Consider the following 17,141-nt stretch of genomic DNA (forward strand, 5'->3'; position numbering starts at 1 on the left):
AGAAAGAAAGAAAGAAAGAAAGAAAGAAAGAAAGAAAGAAAGAAAGAAAGAAAGAGAAGAGAAGAGAAGAGAAGAGAAGAAAAGAAAAGAAAAGAAAAGAAAAGAAAAGAAAAGAAAAGAAAAGAAAAGAAAAGAAAAGAAAAGAGTGCCCAGCCAATCCATTAGAGACAAACAATTAGTACTCTTAGGAGACATTATTTCTCCTCTCATTTCTGAATTTGGTTCATTTCTGAATTAGGTCCATTTTAAGAGATGCATCTTAAATGAACTCACTGTTCAGACTAATTACCTTTCCCTATACCCAGTACAAGAAAAAATCTCCCGAGAGTTGTTTCTCCAAGTTATTCCTTCCAACTCCTGGGAATGGGGGGGAGGGACGCAGGGAATTCAGTATTATAAATAACTTATCTTAGGAAGAACTCTCTAGGAGCTGCCTGACTTCCTAATGAGCCTGAACCCTTTAAAAGTCTCCCCCATTCATTACGGGGAAGGAATGCTTGGGTGGGAACAGGGAGTCTTTGTCACCCCCTTTCTAGGGAGTAAGTGTGGGGTGACAGTTTCTCTACTGGGGGAGGTTGCCCGGTTCAGTAAACACAATGTGTTCACCATGTCCTAAATAGCTGAACACTTACTTCCAGGACAGGCTTTCAAAGAAAAACAATGTTTCTCTTTCTCCTTAGTTTTGCATTTTACCTGGTAAGTGAGAGTAAACACCAAGCCAATGTTTGACCGGTCTTGTGTTTAGTCCCCAGATATTTGCTGAGTAACTATGTTACAGTTTCCAATCAGCAGAGAATCATTTTTGTTTTTGCTTTTCTCTTCCGATAACCTCTTTGATTTTGCCACCCACAAAGCTACTGCTATGGTTTAACTATGCTCCTCCAAAGTTCATGTGTTGCACCCTGACTCTCCGGAGAAGCAGTGTTGAGTGGGAGCAGTTACTGTTAAAGGTGACTGGGTCTCAAAGTCTCTTCCCGAAGCACAGAATGAATGCGGCTCTTACCACAGGACTGGGTAAGTTATCACATAGGTGAGTTCCAAATAAAACAATGACCCTGACCTCTCTCTCTTCTGTCTTTCTACTATGGAATGGTAAAACGAAAAGGCATTCACCTTTCACCCCGAGCTTCCCAAACTGGAGATAAGTGTAAACCAAACACGATCATCCCTTCTCCGGTAATTTGTGCAGCAGTGTGGAATTGGCCATAAAAATGTCCCCAGCTTTTCCTGAACACTTATGATTGTACACCTCTCAGCTTATACTATGTACTGCTACAAACATTATTAGAATATTTGGGTTTGCTACTGGCAATGAATTAAACCCATTAGTTTGTTTATACTTCAAGCATTCCAAGAGTCTGTATCAGACAACTTGTGAATTGTTAGGAAGATCTGTTTTCAATGATTTTGCGATTGGGATTTCACCAGATAACCATGAAATCAAGGTATTTCTTGGGACAAGAAAATAACCTCTAACCTTCAAATAAAGAGCATGGTCAAGGGAACTCACCCTTTGTCATTGTCTTTTTGTATCTTTGAGCATGTGCTATTTGTTTTCTACTTCTTCTACTTTTCATTCATTGTATTACTGGATTCCCTTTTTTAAACTGGAAGCAAAGCATAGTTTAAAGTGTAGCCATAAGACAAGTAACAGGCTGGTGACTTGTGGCATGCGGGCTGTGAGGGAGGACAGCTGCCAGCTTCTGTTGCCCAAGAACATGGCTGCGACTTTTCTTAAGGGAAAGGCCAAGCACAGAGAACCATGTGGGGGAGGATTTCAGCCTTTAGCAATTATTTCTTTTTTTCTCTTGGGAAAAATGCCCTGACTCCCCTTTCATCTGAGGGCCTCATCCGGCTGCAACATCTCAATCCTGGACTCGGTTTCTTCATGCATCTCTCAGAGATGCAGGTCGACCTGCGGAGAGGTCTTTGCAGCAAACAGGGCTTGGGTATTCCTAAGCATCCTCCTGACAGGTGAATTCCTCCAGGCAGACCAGCATCTTAGAACGCTGGGGCTTCAGGAAGCTTGAAAATCAACACGTCTCATATTTGTGAGACATTTTGCTCTTTTTTTTTTCCCTCCCGTGTGCCATAATTTTCAGAAAAACTCCACACAATGAAAGCTACTTTGGGTCTGTCTCTTAGGCAATGTCACTTGCATCACTAGGTCACAAGGTGAGACCAAATCTTTAGCTTTTCAGAAGTCAGAACATTTAGGACCATGGGCTCTTAGTTTCCTGGAAGCATAGTTAGTCACTGTGAGTAACTTGAATGTCAACCTGAGCCTCATTCCCTTTCTACCTGTAACTCGTGGCATGAGATCATAAGAACAATAGCCTAGGTTTTTATGCAACTGATCTATGATGATTGAAACATGGACATGGGGTGAGGAAATGGGAGATCCAAGCAAACTACTTGAAACAATTTCACAAAAATGAAAAGGTGATTGTATCAAGTTTTTGAAAATCACTGCAATATTAGAAGACTCTGGGAAAGTGACTTTTTAAAATGTTACTTTATTTCTAAAAATATCAATAGGTGCTCCCTTTTTAAACTAAAAAAAAAAAAAGATTTGAACATTTATCCGTTTACCTTAATTAAATGGATTAGAGTGTTCTTTGGGGGAAAGATTGAGCTTCCTTCCATGGTAGACAAATATCTTCTCCTGGTACCTCACCTGACAGGCAAGCATTATACAAGTCGCTATAGTTAAAATGTGAATGGTGTGGGGAAATACATTCCTGCTGGGGACCGTTTGTGTCCAGATCATCTTGGCTTTTTCCTAATGCTTGTGTGTCATGCTTTCTGAACAGGTCACGGCTGATGGAGAGGAACAATGAGAGCTCTGGGGAGTTTATTCTCCTGGGCTTCTCCGACCAGCCCCGGCTGGAGATGGTCCTCTTTGTTGTCTGTTCGGTCTTTTATTTTCTAGCTGTCACAGGCAACTCAGCCATCATCTTCCTCTCCCTCATGGACCTCCGGCTACACACACCCATGTACTTCTTCCTCAGCAACCTGTCCCTTCTTGACCTCTGTTACAGCACCAGTAGCATCCCCCAGTTCCAGGTTAACCTCTGGGGCCCACGGAAGACCATCAGCTTCGTAGGATGTGCCGTTCAGCTCTTTGCCTTCCTGTCCGTTGGGGGCATCGAGTGCATTCTCCTGTCCGTTATGGCCTACGACCGCTTTGTAGCTGTCTGCAAGCCACTGCATTACCTGACCATCATGCACCCACAGCTGTGCCTGAAGCTTGCAGCCTTTGCCTGGCTCGGTGGCACGGCCAGCTCGACACTGATGTCCCCACTGACCATGTCTCTGGGGCGGTGTGGTCATCGCCGTATCAACCACTTTGTGTGTGAGATGCCGGCTATCATCCACATCTCCTGTGTGGATACAAGCTGGGTAGAAGGTCTAATTTTCATCCTGGCCATCCCTATTGTCCTTGTGCCTCTCATTATGATCCTGGTCTCCTATGGCTACATTGCTGCCGCCATCCTGAGGATCAAGTCTACAGCTAGTCGGCGCAAGGCCTTCAACACCTGCTCGTCACACATGGCAGTGGTGTCTCTTTTCTACAGTAGCATCATCTACATGTACATGCAGCCTGGCAATGCGGCAAGCCAGGACCAGGGCAAGTTTCTAACTCTGTTCTACTGTCTGGTGACCCCCACCCTAAACCCTTTCATCTACTCTCTGAGAAACAAAGACATGAAGGCGGCCATGTTGAAGGTTCTGGGGAAAGATAGAAACCTGCTCGACCCTGCAGGGCACTGACGGGACCTGGGACTCACCTCACTTGTCCATGTGTTTCGGATCCCATAGTGAATCATAGTGACAAGCCAAAGGTGGCAACGATGTGGGGTCTTGTATCCCATAGGTCCCAGATCAGTGATATATATTACTGTCTGCAGGGAAGGGCCTCCATTTTATTCAAGGAGATAGGGCTTTTTACAAAAAAAAAAAAAAAAAAAAAAAAAACCATCAAACTGACAGAAAAAGACCTGTGGCTTCCTTTTTTGCACAGAGTGGAGGAAATGATTTATTTACAGCTAACCTGTGATGCTGTTCGGACACAAGAGGAAGGAGGCACCGTCTGACAGAATGTGTGTGCATGTGCCTGTGTGTTGGAGACGTAATGGGAACACTTGCTCTCTCCCATAGAAAGAGGTCTCAGTTTTCCAGCTCTATTGCTCCACCCTGTGGAGCAGACATTCGCCTGTCCTCTGATGGTCACCAGCCAACCCTCCTCCCCACCCCCCGAACATACGGACTTAACTGTTTAACTAAAAGCATTGCTTATTTTAAACTTCAGGTCATGGCCCATGTATAGGTCACGAAGTGAGTTTAATGAATGTAGCAAGCATTTCAAAAGTAGCACAAAACAGAACAGATTGGTCTGTGGAAGCATGAGTCAGCTGTGTGTTTTGATTTGACAAATGTGTTTTGGTTTTTGGATTTTTTTTTTTTCTCTTGTTCTTGAGGCACGATCTCTGTAGCCCTGCGCCCCTCCTTGTCTCCCAAGTGCTGGGATTGCAAATATTTGGATTACCATGTTCAGCTTCGTTTTTGTTGTTTTCTTTTCCTTCTCTCTTATTTCTTTTAGACTTTTGCGGGGCTGGCATGGAAGCCAGGGCCTTGCCTACCCGAGGCAAGTACCTGACCTCGGCACTCTTGTCTCAGTAATGAGTGGGTGACAAAAGCTTGCTGCCAGTGCTCTAGAGTTCTCATAGAACCAGCTCCCGATGGATCGCTCCCAATGAATCAATAAGGCCTTTTGCATCAGAGAAAGACTGGGCGCCGAAGCTGTAAGGATGGCAGGGACTGTCTGGGGAGCAAGGCCATCGCTGCTTATGGAGGAGGGCTAGTGAGAATGAACCAAGATGAGGCTATCAATGGCAGTGATGATGGCGATGCTAACCATGAGGAAATAAAACAACATTCAACCCCATCCTTCACCCTCTGACAGTTATGAAGTAGGACCGTCTTAACACTGAATAACACGTCAGCTCGCTTCACATTTTCCCTTCTGATTTACAGGGAATAGCAGAATGAGAAAGTGAGTTTGTTGTAGATGCAAATAGAATGTCTTTTATTCTTTTCCTTTCAGCATTTTATACAAATACGTGAGTTGCTTCCATTAGTATGTGTCTTAGTCAGGGTTTCCATTCCTGCACAAACATCATGACCAAGAAGCAAGTTGGGGAGGAAAGAGTTTATTCGGGTTACATTTCCACATTGCTGTTCATCACCAAGGAAGTCAGGACTGGAAATCAAGCAGGTCAGGAAGCAGGAGCTGATACAGAGGCCATGGAGGGATGTTCTTTACTGGCTTGCCTCCTCTGGCTTGCTCAGCCTGCTCTCTTATAGAACCAAGACTACCAGCCCAGGGATGGTCCCACCCACAAGGGGCCTTTCCCCCTTGATCACTAATTGAGAAAATGCCTTACAGTTGGATCTCATGGAGGCATTTCCTCAACTGAAGCTCCTTTCTCTGTGATAACTCCAGCTGTGTCAAGTTGACACAAAACTAGCCAGTACAATTGACCCCTTGTCAACTTGACACACAAACACATCACTGGTAAGCCTCAACCCTTAGTTTCTTATTCATCCCCAAGATCTAAATAACTTTTAAAGTCCCACAGTCTTTACAAATTCTTAAAATTTCAATCTCTTAAAATCCAAAGTCTTTACAATTAAGTCTCTTAACTGTGGGCTTCACTAAAAAACTTCCTTCAAGAGGGAAAAATATCAGGGCACAGTCACAATCAAAAGCTAAAATCAATCTCCAACCATCTAATGTCTGGGATCCAACTCACGATCTTCTGGGCTCCTCCAAGGGCTTGGGTCACTTCTCCAGCCATGCCCTTTGTAGCACATTCGTCATCCTCTAGGCTCCAGATGCCTGTATTCCACTGCTGCTGCTCTTGGTGGTCATCTCATGGTACTGGCATCTCCAAAACACTGCATGACCCCTTCAGTCCTGGGCTGTCAATTGCAACTGAAGCTGCACCTTTACCAGTGGCCTTCTGTGGCCTCTCACAGTGCCAAGCCTCAGTCATTCTTCATGACCCTTTCATGCCTCCAAAACCAGCACCACCTGGGTGACTCTTACACATTACCAAGTCCTGCTGCAGCACGAAATAAAACCTTGGTTATCTCTGGAACACAGCCTCTGTGCTCTCAGAAAACACTTCCCAGAAGATGCCACCTCAATAATGCTGGTCTCTTCTTAATCACCGCTAATTTCTTAGCTCCAGCTAACCAGCATCAACAGTCCCAGTAATACAAAGGTTTCACTTTCCTAGTTCTGGTATCTTGTTAATCAGAGCTGATTCTTCAGCCCCAGCTAACCAGAACCACAGAATCTTCACAATCAAGGTAACAATGGCCCTGAAAAGAGTCTTTAATTTTCCCTCTGAAATTTCACAAGCCAGGCCTCCATCTTCTGCACTGTTCTCAACATTATCTTCCAAACTCCTACACAACATCCCACAGAGCTCTTAACACCAAATGGATCCAAAGTTCCAAAGTCCTCCCACAGTCCTCCCCAAAACATGGTCAGGTTTTCACAGGAATACCCCACTATGCTAGTACCAATTTGTCTTAGTCAGGGTTTCTATTCCTGCACAAACATCATGACCAAGAAGCAAGTTGGGGAGGAAAGGGTTTATTCAGCTTACATTTCCACATTGCTGTTCATCACTGAAAGAAGTCAGTACTGGAACTCAAGCAGGTCAGAAAGCAGGAGCTGATGCAGAGGCCATGGAGGGATGTTCTTTACTGGCTTGCCTCCTCTGGATTGCTCAGCCTGCTCTCTTATAGAACCAAGACTACCAGCCCAGAGATGGTCCCACCCACAAGGGGCCTTTCCCCCTTGATCACTAATTGAAAAAATGCCTTACAGTTGGATCTCATGGAGGCATTTCTTCAACTGAAGCTCCTTTCTCTGATAACTCCAGCTGTGTCAAGTTGACACAAAACTAGCCAGTACAGTGGGGTTTACTGTGCTATTTCCACATATGAATAATACAGTCTGTATCGATCGACTCCAGACTTCCCCTTTTCCTCCTCCTCATGCCTTTACATTGCAAAATAAGTGAACATTGAAGTGTTTCTAGTTTGTGGAAACGACATCATCTCTGAGGTGATTAATTTTGTGTGGCAGTTTGGGTATGACACAGATGTTGGATTAAACATCCAACTGAATATTGCTTCAAGAGTAGCTTTTCAGGTTAAACATTTAACTCATCAGCCTTTAGGTAAAGCAAGTCCTGCTTTTATGGTGGGCCTCTTCCGATGCTGGTGAAACTTTAAGAAGAAACACACTGGAGGAAGAGAGAAATTTTGTGACCTTCTCTTGGATTTCAATGCAAAGTTACCTCATTTGTAGTCTCTGTCCTGTCCCCATGGACTTTGAACCTTTCTCAGGGTCTCTCTCTGTCTCCTCTCTCTTTTTCACAGTTCTGTTTGAATAACTCTATCTAGTAGTCTTTAATTCCAAAAAGTTGCTCGGGTTCACATGCTTGGATATCTATGCACGGATTTATTTGTAGCGCTGGGGATTTCTCCCAGGGCCTTCCTTGTATGTGCTGGTCAAGAGCTGTGCCATCCACCTGTGCACTAGCACTGTGCTTGCTTAGATCAAATCCCCTAGCTGCTTAGGTTATACACTTCTCACAGCTCTTCCTCATGCTCAAACAGCATTTTCTTCAAACAGTATGACCTCTGCTGCTTGTCCGGTTAAGATCTTGCCACAAGGCTGTTACAGGCACTGTAGTGGGAAGGGGTCAAGTCATCCTCCCACTGTGCACTCTCTAGAAGAAACACAAATTGACAGAGTCCTTTTCCTTTGTGTCCTTTTTGCTTTCTTTGCATGCATGTTTTTGCTGTCTCTGTTCTGTATCTACTGGGCATGACCAACCACTGTCTGGGCATTTGCACACCATCTTCCCTGAGCAGACTTTCACTTAGCACCACCTGTCTCTGCAAACTGGGTCAAACAGCTGTGCTAAAACAGAATTTTATGTTATGTTGGAATAAATCCGTTAGCGTTTGTTTTTTCTCACAGTTTTTTTTCCCCAAAAGGGGGAAAATACAATTAGCAACTTTCAATTTGTGGACCTCTGCTAATTTCTACATGCCTGGAGTATAATTATATTTATATATATCGGTAATATTAATTATCACAAAATTAAAAGCAGTTTCCACTGTGTAAAATTTAATTTACAACTTTTAATGCATGCACTTAATCCTTTCTAATAAAGTTTCTGAAACTACAGCTTCCATTAGTGACACCCAAAGCCTAGCTTAGAAGATGTATTGGTTTTCACTTAAAAAAAAAAAAAAAGAGTGCTTACTGCTGGGGACTTCTCCCAGGGCCTTCCTTGTGAGTGCTCGCCAAGAGCTGTACCATTCACCCGTGTTACAATAACACAGAGAATAAGAATAGGTGAATGGTCTAGTGACTCTACTTTGAGATTCTCCCTACCCCTTTGCTTTCTGAATAAAGGGAACCATTAGCTCCATTCTTTTCCATTATAAAGGCTTTGTGTTTGGTAGTTTTATTAAGATTAACTATTAAATATGATTGAAGTTTCTGGATGTGTTCCAAATGGAGCTTTAATTGAAAATGTATACTGATTTTACTCTACATAAATTCATCATCTTCATATATATATATATATATATATATATATATACACACACATACACACACATATATATATATATATATATATATATATATATATATATATATAAAATTTTGCTTCCTGGCTTGCTAAGTAGTCCTCTGGGTCACCCCCAGCTGCCCTGAGCAGTCTGCTATCCTCAGCAGACTTCCTCCTTCCTCAAACCTGTGGATCCTGACCCATCAGAGGCCTGCAACACCATGACCATGGAGGTTCACCTCCCTCCCAATATCTGCTACAACAGGAACATCCAGGGACCAAAGCCATCCAAATGGCTAACAGCTCTCAAAAGAACACAATCAACAAAAAGCCAGGGTGATCTGAGACCTTCAGAGCCCACCTACCCTACTACAGGAAGCCCTGGATGTCCTAACACAACCGAAGCACACACACACACACACACACACACACAAGACCTTAAATCCAATCTTGTAAAAATGATAGAGTCCTTTAAAGAAGAAATGAATAAATCCCTTAAAAATATAGGAAAATGCAATTAAACAGGTGAAGGAATTAAATAAAACTGAAGTAATAAAGAAAACACAACCTAAAGTAATCCTGGGGATTGAAAACCTCAGGAAGAGAACAGGAAGAACAGATGCAAGCATCACCAACAGAATACAGGAGCTGGAAGAGAGAATCTCAGACATAGAAAATACAATAGAAGAAATTGATACATTAGTGAAAGAAAATGTTAAATCTAGACAATTCCTGGCACAAAACATCCAGGAAATCTGAGATACCATGAAAAAAACCTAACCTAAGAATAACACGAATAGAAGAAGGTCAAAAGTCCTAGCTCCAAGGGCCAGAAAATATTCTCAACAAAATCATAGAAGAAAAAATTCCTAATCTAAATAAAGAGATAAACATTCATGAAATTTATAGAACACCAATTAGACTGGACCAGAAAAGAAAAATCTTCCTGCCACATAATAATCAAAACACAAAATCTACAGAACAAAGAAAGAATATTAAAAGCGGCAAGGGGGAAAGGCCAGGTAACAGACAAAGGCAGACCTATTAGAATTATACCTAATTTCAGAAAAAGAACTCAAAAAGCTAGAAAGGCCTGGACAGATATCTTGCAGCCTCTAAGAAAAAAACCACAGATACAAACCTAGACTACTATACCTAGCAAAACTCTCAAGCATCATAGATGGAGAAAACAAGATATTTCAAGACATATCCAAACTTAAACAATATCTATCCACAAATCCAGCCCTACAGAAAAACTAGCATGAAAATTCTAATCCAAGGATAACTACATCCTAGCAAACACAGGAAATAAGTAATTCCATACCAGCAAAAACAAAGGAAACACACACACTAATACCACCAAAATCAAAATAACAGGAATTAACACTGGCCATTAGTATCTCTCAACACCAATGGACTCAATTTCCCAATAAAAAGACACAGGCTAACCAAATGGAGGAGAAAACAGGATCCATCATTCTGCTGCATACAAGAAACACACCTCAGAAATAAAAGATAGGCATTACCTCAGAGTAGAAGGCTGGAAACAAAGTTTTCCAAGCAAATGGACCAAAGAAGCAAGCTAGAGTAGCCATCCTAGTAAAATAGACTTGCAACCAAAATTAATCAAAAGAGACAGGGAAAAACCCTTCATACTCATCAAAGGAAAAATCTTTCAAGATAATATCTCAATTCTGAACATCTATGCCCCAAACACAAGGGCACCAAGATTTGTAAAAAGAAACATTGTTCATTGCTAAAGCTTAAATCACACATCGAACCCCACACATTAATAGTGGGAAACTTCAACACACCACTCCTACCAATTGACAGATTATCTAGACAAAAACTAAAAAGAGAAATAATAAAGCTAATAATAGACATTATGTCCTGAGCTTTTGTCCCCGCCGGCAAGAACACACTCAGGACAACCGGAATCTTCTGCGGCAAAGCTTTATTGCTTACTTCTCAGGAAGATCCCAACCCCAGAAAATGGAGTCCATTATATAGCACTCAGCCATGACGTTTCAGCACCTGATGTGGCGTGACAGCTCTTGATTCGTTGCTCGCCCATCACACCACTATTACACCCCGAGAATGGGCAGTGACTAGGAGTGAGTTCACTCTCGCACTTGCGCACAAGGCTTGTTTACTAGTTAGTCACAGCGGAGGCCAGCGCCATCTTATAATGGTGATTGCTCGCGGCACGCGCATGGCTCTCCACAGCGATTGCTCGCTGCATGGCTTTCCACAATTATGAATCAAATGGACCTAACAGACATCTACAGAATATTTCACTCAAACACAAAAATATATACTTTCTTCTCAGCACTGCATGGACCTTCTCCAAGATTGACCATATAGTTGGTCACAAAGCAAGCCTCAACAGATACAAGAAAATTTAATTAATGCCTTGAATCTTATCAGACCACCATGGATTAAAGCTGGACTTCAACAACAACAGAAACACCAGAAAGTCTACACACTCATAAAAATTAAACAACACTCCACTCAATCATCTCTGAGTCAGAAAAGAAATAAAAAAGAAAATTAAACTTTCTAGAAGTAAATGAAAATGAAGGCACAACATACCCAATTTTATGGGACACAATGAAAGCAGTGCTAAGAGAAGAACTCATGGCACTAAGTGCCTCCACAAAGAAATTAGAAAGTTCTCATGCCAGCAATTTAAAAGTGCATCTAAAAGCTCTACAGAAGAAGGGGGAGGAAGAGGAGGAGGGGAGGAGGGAGGAAAAGCAAGCACACACAAAGAGGAGTAGAAAGGGCAGGAAATAATCTAATCAAAATCAGGGCTGAAATCAATCAGAAACAAAGAAAGAAATACAATGAAGCCAAGAACTTGTTCTTTAAGAAAATCAACAAGATAGACAAACCCTTAGCCAAATTAACCAAAAGACAGAGAGACCTTATCTGAATAAACAAATTCAGAAATGAAAGAGGGACATAATGACAGACACTGAGAAAATTCAAAGAACCATGAGGTCTTACTTCAATCATCTGTACTCCACATAAATTGGAAAATCTTAACAAAATGGACGACTTTCTAGACAGATACCACTTACCAAAGTTAAATCCAGATCAGGTAAATGACTTAAAGAGCCTTGTAACTCCTAAGGAAATAGAAGCAGACAAATATCTCTCAACCAAAAAAAAAAAAAAAAGAAAAGACAAGAGCCAGGTGGTTTTAGTTCAGAATTCTACCACACTTCAAAGAAGAGCTACTACCAATACTCCACAAACTAGCCCACAAAATAGAAACAGAAGGAACACTACCAAACTCATTCAACGAAGCCACAGTCATCCTGATACCTAAACCACACAAAGACCCCCCAAAAGGCAAAACAAACAGAATCAAATTGAAGACCCTGAGATAAACTCACACACCTATGGATACTTTAACTTTTACAAAGAAGGCAAAACCATACAATGGAAAAAAAGAAAGCATCTCAACAAATGGTGTTGGTCTAACTGGATGTCTGTATGTAGAAGAATGCAAATAGATCCATATCTATTACCCTGCACAGAACTCAAGTTCAAGTGGATTAAAGACCTCAACATAAAAACAGATATAAGAAATCTAATGAAACAGAAAGTGGGGAATAGCCTTGAACTCACTGGTACAGGAGACAAGTTCCTAAACAGAACACCAATGGTTCAGGCTCTATGGTCAACAGTTGATGGGAGGGACCTCATGAAACTGAAGCTTCTGTAAGCCAAAGGGCACTGTCCATAGGACAAAACGGCAGCCTGCACATTCAGAAAGGCTCTTTACCAATTCTACATCTGACAGAGAGCTAATATCCAAGAAGTCAACAACCCAAACAACCCAATTATAAAATGGGGTACAGAGCTAAACAGAATTCTCAACAGAGGAGTCTCAAGTGGCTGAGAAGCACTTAAAGAAATGTTCAAAGTCCTTAGTCATCAAGGAAATGCAAATCATAACAATTCTGAGATTCCATCTTACATCAGTCAGAATGGCTAAGATCAACAACTCAAGTGACAGCACATGCTGGCGAGGGTATGGAGCAAGGGGAACACTCTTCCATTGCTGGTTGGAATGCAAACTTGTACAACCACTTTGTAGATCAATTCGGCATTTTCTCAGAAAACTGGGAGTAGTTCTACCTCAAGACTCATGGGGGTGGGAAGGTAGGGGTGCTATACCACTCCTGGATGTATACCCAAAAGATGCTCTACCATCTCACAACGACATCTGCTCAACCATGTTCATAGCAGATTTATTCATAATAACCAGAAACTAGATACAACCTAGATGCCCCTCAACTGAAGAATGTATAAAGAAAATGTGATATATCTACACAATGGAGTATATTCAACTATTAAAAACTAAGACATCATGAATTTTGCAGGCAAATGGGTGGAACTTGAGAATACCATCCTGAGTGAGGTAACCCAGACCCAAAAGGACATGCATGGTATATACTTACTTATAAGTGGATATTAGCCATAAAATACCGGAGACCCATGTTACACTCCACAGACTCAAAGAAGCTAAACAAAAAGGAAGGCCCAAACAAGGATACTTGAATCTCACTTAGAAGAGGGAATAAAATAGTCATAGGAAGAGGGAGAGATGGAGGGAGAGAACAGGGTGGGAGAGGAGATGTGGAGGGGAAAGGGGGGAGATCATTCAGGATCAGATGCAGGGAGGGGCAGGAGAGATGGCCAGATGGCCATGAAAATGAATGGAGAGCGGGGCAGTGGTGGTACATGCCATCAGTCCCAGCACTTGGGAGGCAGAGGCAGGTGAATTTCTGAGTTCAAGGCAGCCTGGTCTACAAAGTGAGTTCCAGGACAGACAGAGCTATACAGAGAAACCCTGTCTCGAAAAACCAAAAAAAAAGAAAAAAGAAAAGAAAAGAAAATGAATGGAAATCTGCAACTGATGGGGGTGGGAAGGTAGGGGTGCATCTCGAGAATTTGCCAGAGACCTGGGGTAGGGGAGGTATCCAAGAATCAATGGGGGGGGGTGACCTTAGCTATGACTCATAGCATTGGGGATATGGAACCTGAAAAGGCCACCTCCTGTAGCCAGGCAGGAACTCCGGTGGATCGATTGGGACACCAACCCACCCACAAAACATCCAGCCCCAAATTTATCCTATCTACAAGAAATGCAGGGATGGGGGATGAAGCAGAGACTGGGGAAACAGCCTAGCAATAGCCGGTACAACTAGAGAACCATGCCATGGGCAAGCACCAATCCCTGGCACTGTTAATGATACTCTGCTGTGCTTGTAGACAGGAGTCTAGCGTGGCTGTCCTCTTAGAGGCTTAGAAGGGGGAATACAATAGTCATAGGAGGCAGATGGAGGGAAGGAACAGGGTGGGAGAGGGGAGTGGGGGGGGTTCGGGATCAGGAGTGGGGAGGGACAGAAGAGATGGCCAAATGGCCATGAGAATGAATGGAAATAAGTACCCCAGCAGCTGACTCAGACAAATGCAGAGACCCACAGCCAAACAGAGGATGGAGCTTGGGGACTCTTATTGGAAGAGTTGGGGGAAGGGCTGAGGGACCAAAAGGGGATAGGAACTCCACAGGAAAGCCAACAGAGTCAACTAACCTGGACCCTTGGGGCTCTCAGAAACTGAACCACCAACCAAAAAGCATACACCGGCTGGACCTAGAGCTCCACCCCACCCCCACATATGTAGCAGATGTGCAGCCTGGTCTTCATGTGAGTCCTGAACAACTGGAGCAGGGCTATCCCAAAAGCTGCTGCCTGTTTGTGGACTATGTTCTTCCATCTGCCTTGTCTGGTCTCACTAGGAGGGGATGTGCCTAGCCCCACAGAGACATGATATGCCAGGGTTGGACAAGAATACTCGGGGGACCTCCACCCTCTCACAGGAGAAGGGGATGGGGATAAGGGAGGAACTGTGGGAGGGGACAGAGATAGGGATACCAAGTAAATAAACATTTTTTATGTGTATGAGTGTTTGCTTTGCATGTCTGTAACTATACCATGTGCACACCCATTGCCTGTGAAGGCCAGAAGAGGGCATCAGATCCCCTGAAACTGTACTTTTGAGCTCATATAGAGCTCTGGAAAAGCAGCCAGTGTGCTTAACTGCTGAGCCATCTCTCCAGCTTCCGTTTTTTGATTTCTTAAAGCTATAAGCTTAGCTGAATGCTTTTTAAAAACACAGTTCCACTTCCTTAATAGATACAGTGTTGTTCAGATTATCCATAGAATTTTTAAAATGTGCTGTGGTATTATGGGATCCTATAGACTTTTTGTCATTATATAAAGCATATTATCGTTATTAGTAAATATTCTTTTAAAAATATTTATTTTTAGCCAGGCATGATGGCACATGCCTTTAATCCCAGCACTTGGGAGGCAGAGGCAGGCGGATTTCTAAGTTTGAGGCCAGCCTGGTCTGCAGAGTGAGTTCCAGGACAGCCAGGGCTATACAGAGAAACCCTGTCTCGAAAAACAACACAAAACAATATATATATATATATATATATATATATATATATATATATATATATATATAATCTGAAAGCTGCAGACCTCAGAGCTATGGACAGGTCAGAGGCATAAACTAGATTCTCAATCCCACCCTCTGTAAATTAGTCTTTAAAACCAGTGAAAATTGGCCCAACTTTCTACCCATGGCCCTTCCTAGAACAAGATATAACCCCTCAGAAGGCAGGATTCCTCCTCTGTGAGGTTATGTTTGAAAGCCACCCCCTTTTCCACCCTGTTTAAGAGACTATTGCTGCAGACATTATTAACTGGTCTCTACTGAAGAATCTCCAGTCTCTCCAACAGGCCCAGACTGCAGTCTATTCTAGGGTTCAAGACACCTATCCAGTTCCTTTCTTGGTGCCTTGTCATTTATTCTGACCTGGGGACCAAGTGTACCTCAAGAAGTTACAGAAATAGAAGCCTGCCTCCTGCCTGAAGGATGCCTGCGTGGACCCATCACTCCCATGACAAGCCTGTTCCAACCAGGAACAGAAATGGAAACCAGCTCACCTGGACCAGATGCATTCAAGCTAAGGCTTTCACAGCCTGTACTCCTGTTTGGCTTTTTATGCCCTCTGAGTCTGGCTAGACTGTCTGCTTAATCCTTTACTCTTGCCTCCTTCTGCACTGGGAAAATCCTGACAGAGACAAAGTGCACTAGAGCCAAATAGCGTATGTTTAAAACTGATCTCATAAAACTTGTTTTGTTTTTGTTTTTGTTTTTTTGAGACAGGGTTTCTCTGTGTAGCTCTAGCTGTCCTGGAACTCACTCTGTAGACTAGGCTGTCCTCGAACTCACAGAGATCCACCTGGTTCTCCTGAATGGTGGAACTAAAGGTGTGTGCCACCAAACACAAAACTCTTAAACCTTCCCGAAATCAAGGCTAAAAGTTACCTTCTGACAGGATTGGAGAGAATGCCTTCTAAAATCCTACATGATTAGAAAACATTATATATTCACTATTATTAAAAACAAAATTCATGAAAAATGAAAGATCATTTAGATAAGAAACAGTACAGCTGGATAGAGGTTTATGCCTTTAGTCCCAGCACTCAAGAGGCAGAGACAGGCAGATCTCGGTGAGTTCAAGCTAGCCTGGTCTACAGAGTTAGTTCCAGGACAAACAGAGGCAAGTGAGACCCTGTCTCAAACAAACAAACAAACAAACAAGACAACATAATTCCTGGTATCATAAAATATTTTATTAAAATCCATGGCTTACAACTTTCCTCATTGGCCTGAATGGCCCCTTCCACTTCCTTTTTATAAGACTTGCCTTGCATAGTAAAATGACTTTTAAAGTTCATCAGACAAATTGCCTTGGTTAAACTAATGATCCTCAGGACCCAGTATTTATCCCTCAGCCAAGATCTAAGACTCGAAAGTAACAGAAAGGGAGGGGGCGTAAGGGATAAAATGACTATGGAAACCCATCATGTGCCAACTTTATTTTGTGTCTGCCTAGATGCTTCTCAGCCGTCCATCCTCCAACAGCCTTGGCAACGCTTTTTGGAACAGTCCATGAACTTGACCATGGTCCAAACATATTATGTAGTGTCTGGTATATACAGCTGAGCATTGTAAAGAAAGATGTTTCTAGGCCACTCCAAATCCTTTACTAGTGTAACTTCCATGTCAGGCACTGATGTAACTGTGCCTTTCTTTTTAAATGCCATACACCTGACTGGGGCACCAAGAGACTTCACAGTGGCACAGGTCACTCTTGATCTCACCATTAATAAAAAGAACTCCAAACTTTTAATTAGTTTAATCGGCATGGTCGTCAATAATTATCTCGCCTGGATAATTTCACTGTAACCGTCTATTGATGTATAGCTGCTCTCCAATGTGCTCAAATGTGGTTGTAAACACTTGGTCTCACAGAGCTAGTTCCAGAACAACCCGAGGTAAGTAGCAGAGCATAGTAGTTTGGATCATAGCATAGTA

The 17,141-nt window shown here is 42.6% G+C and overlaps 1 protein-coding gene across 1 annotated transcript; it reads left to right on the top strand.

Annotated features, from left to right (window-relative positions):
• Positions 1-2,823: 2,823 nt before the first annotated feature.
• LOC110306066 (putative olfactory receptor 2W6) lies at positions 2,824-4,091 on the top strand. The gene has a single exon (XM_021178256.1). It carries the CDS (start codon positions 2,824-2,826, stop codon positions 3,772-3,774), a length of 951 nt encoding a protein of 316 aa, XP_021033915.1. The 3' UTR covers positions 3,775-4,091.
• Positions 4,092-17,141: the final 13,050 nt, after the last annotated feature.

Source organism: Mus caroli, chromosome 11 (genome assembly GCF_900094665.2).
Source record: "Mus caroli chromosome 11, CAROLI_EIJ_v1.1, whole genome shotgun sequence".
Taxonomy (NCBI): domain Eukaryota; kingdom Metazoa; phylum Chordata; class Mammalia; order Rodentia; family Muridae; genus Mus; species Mus caroli.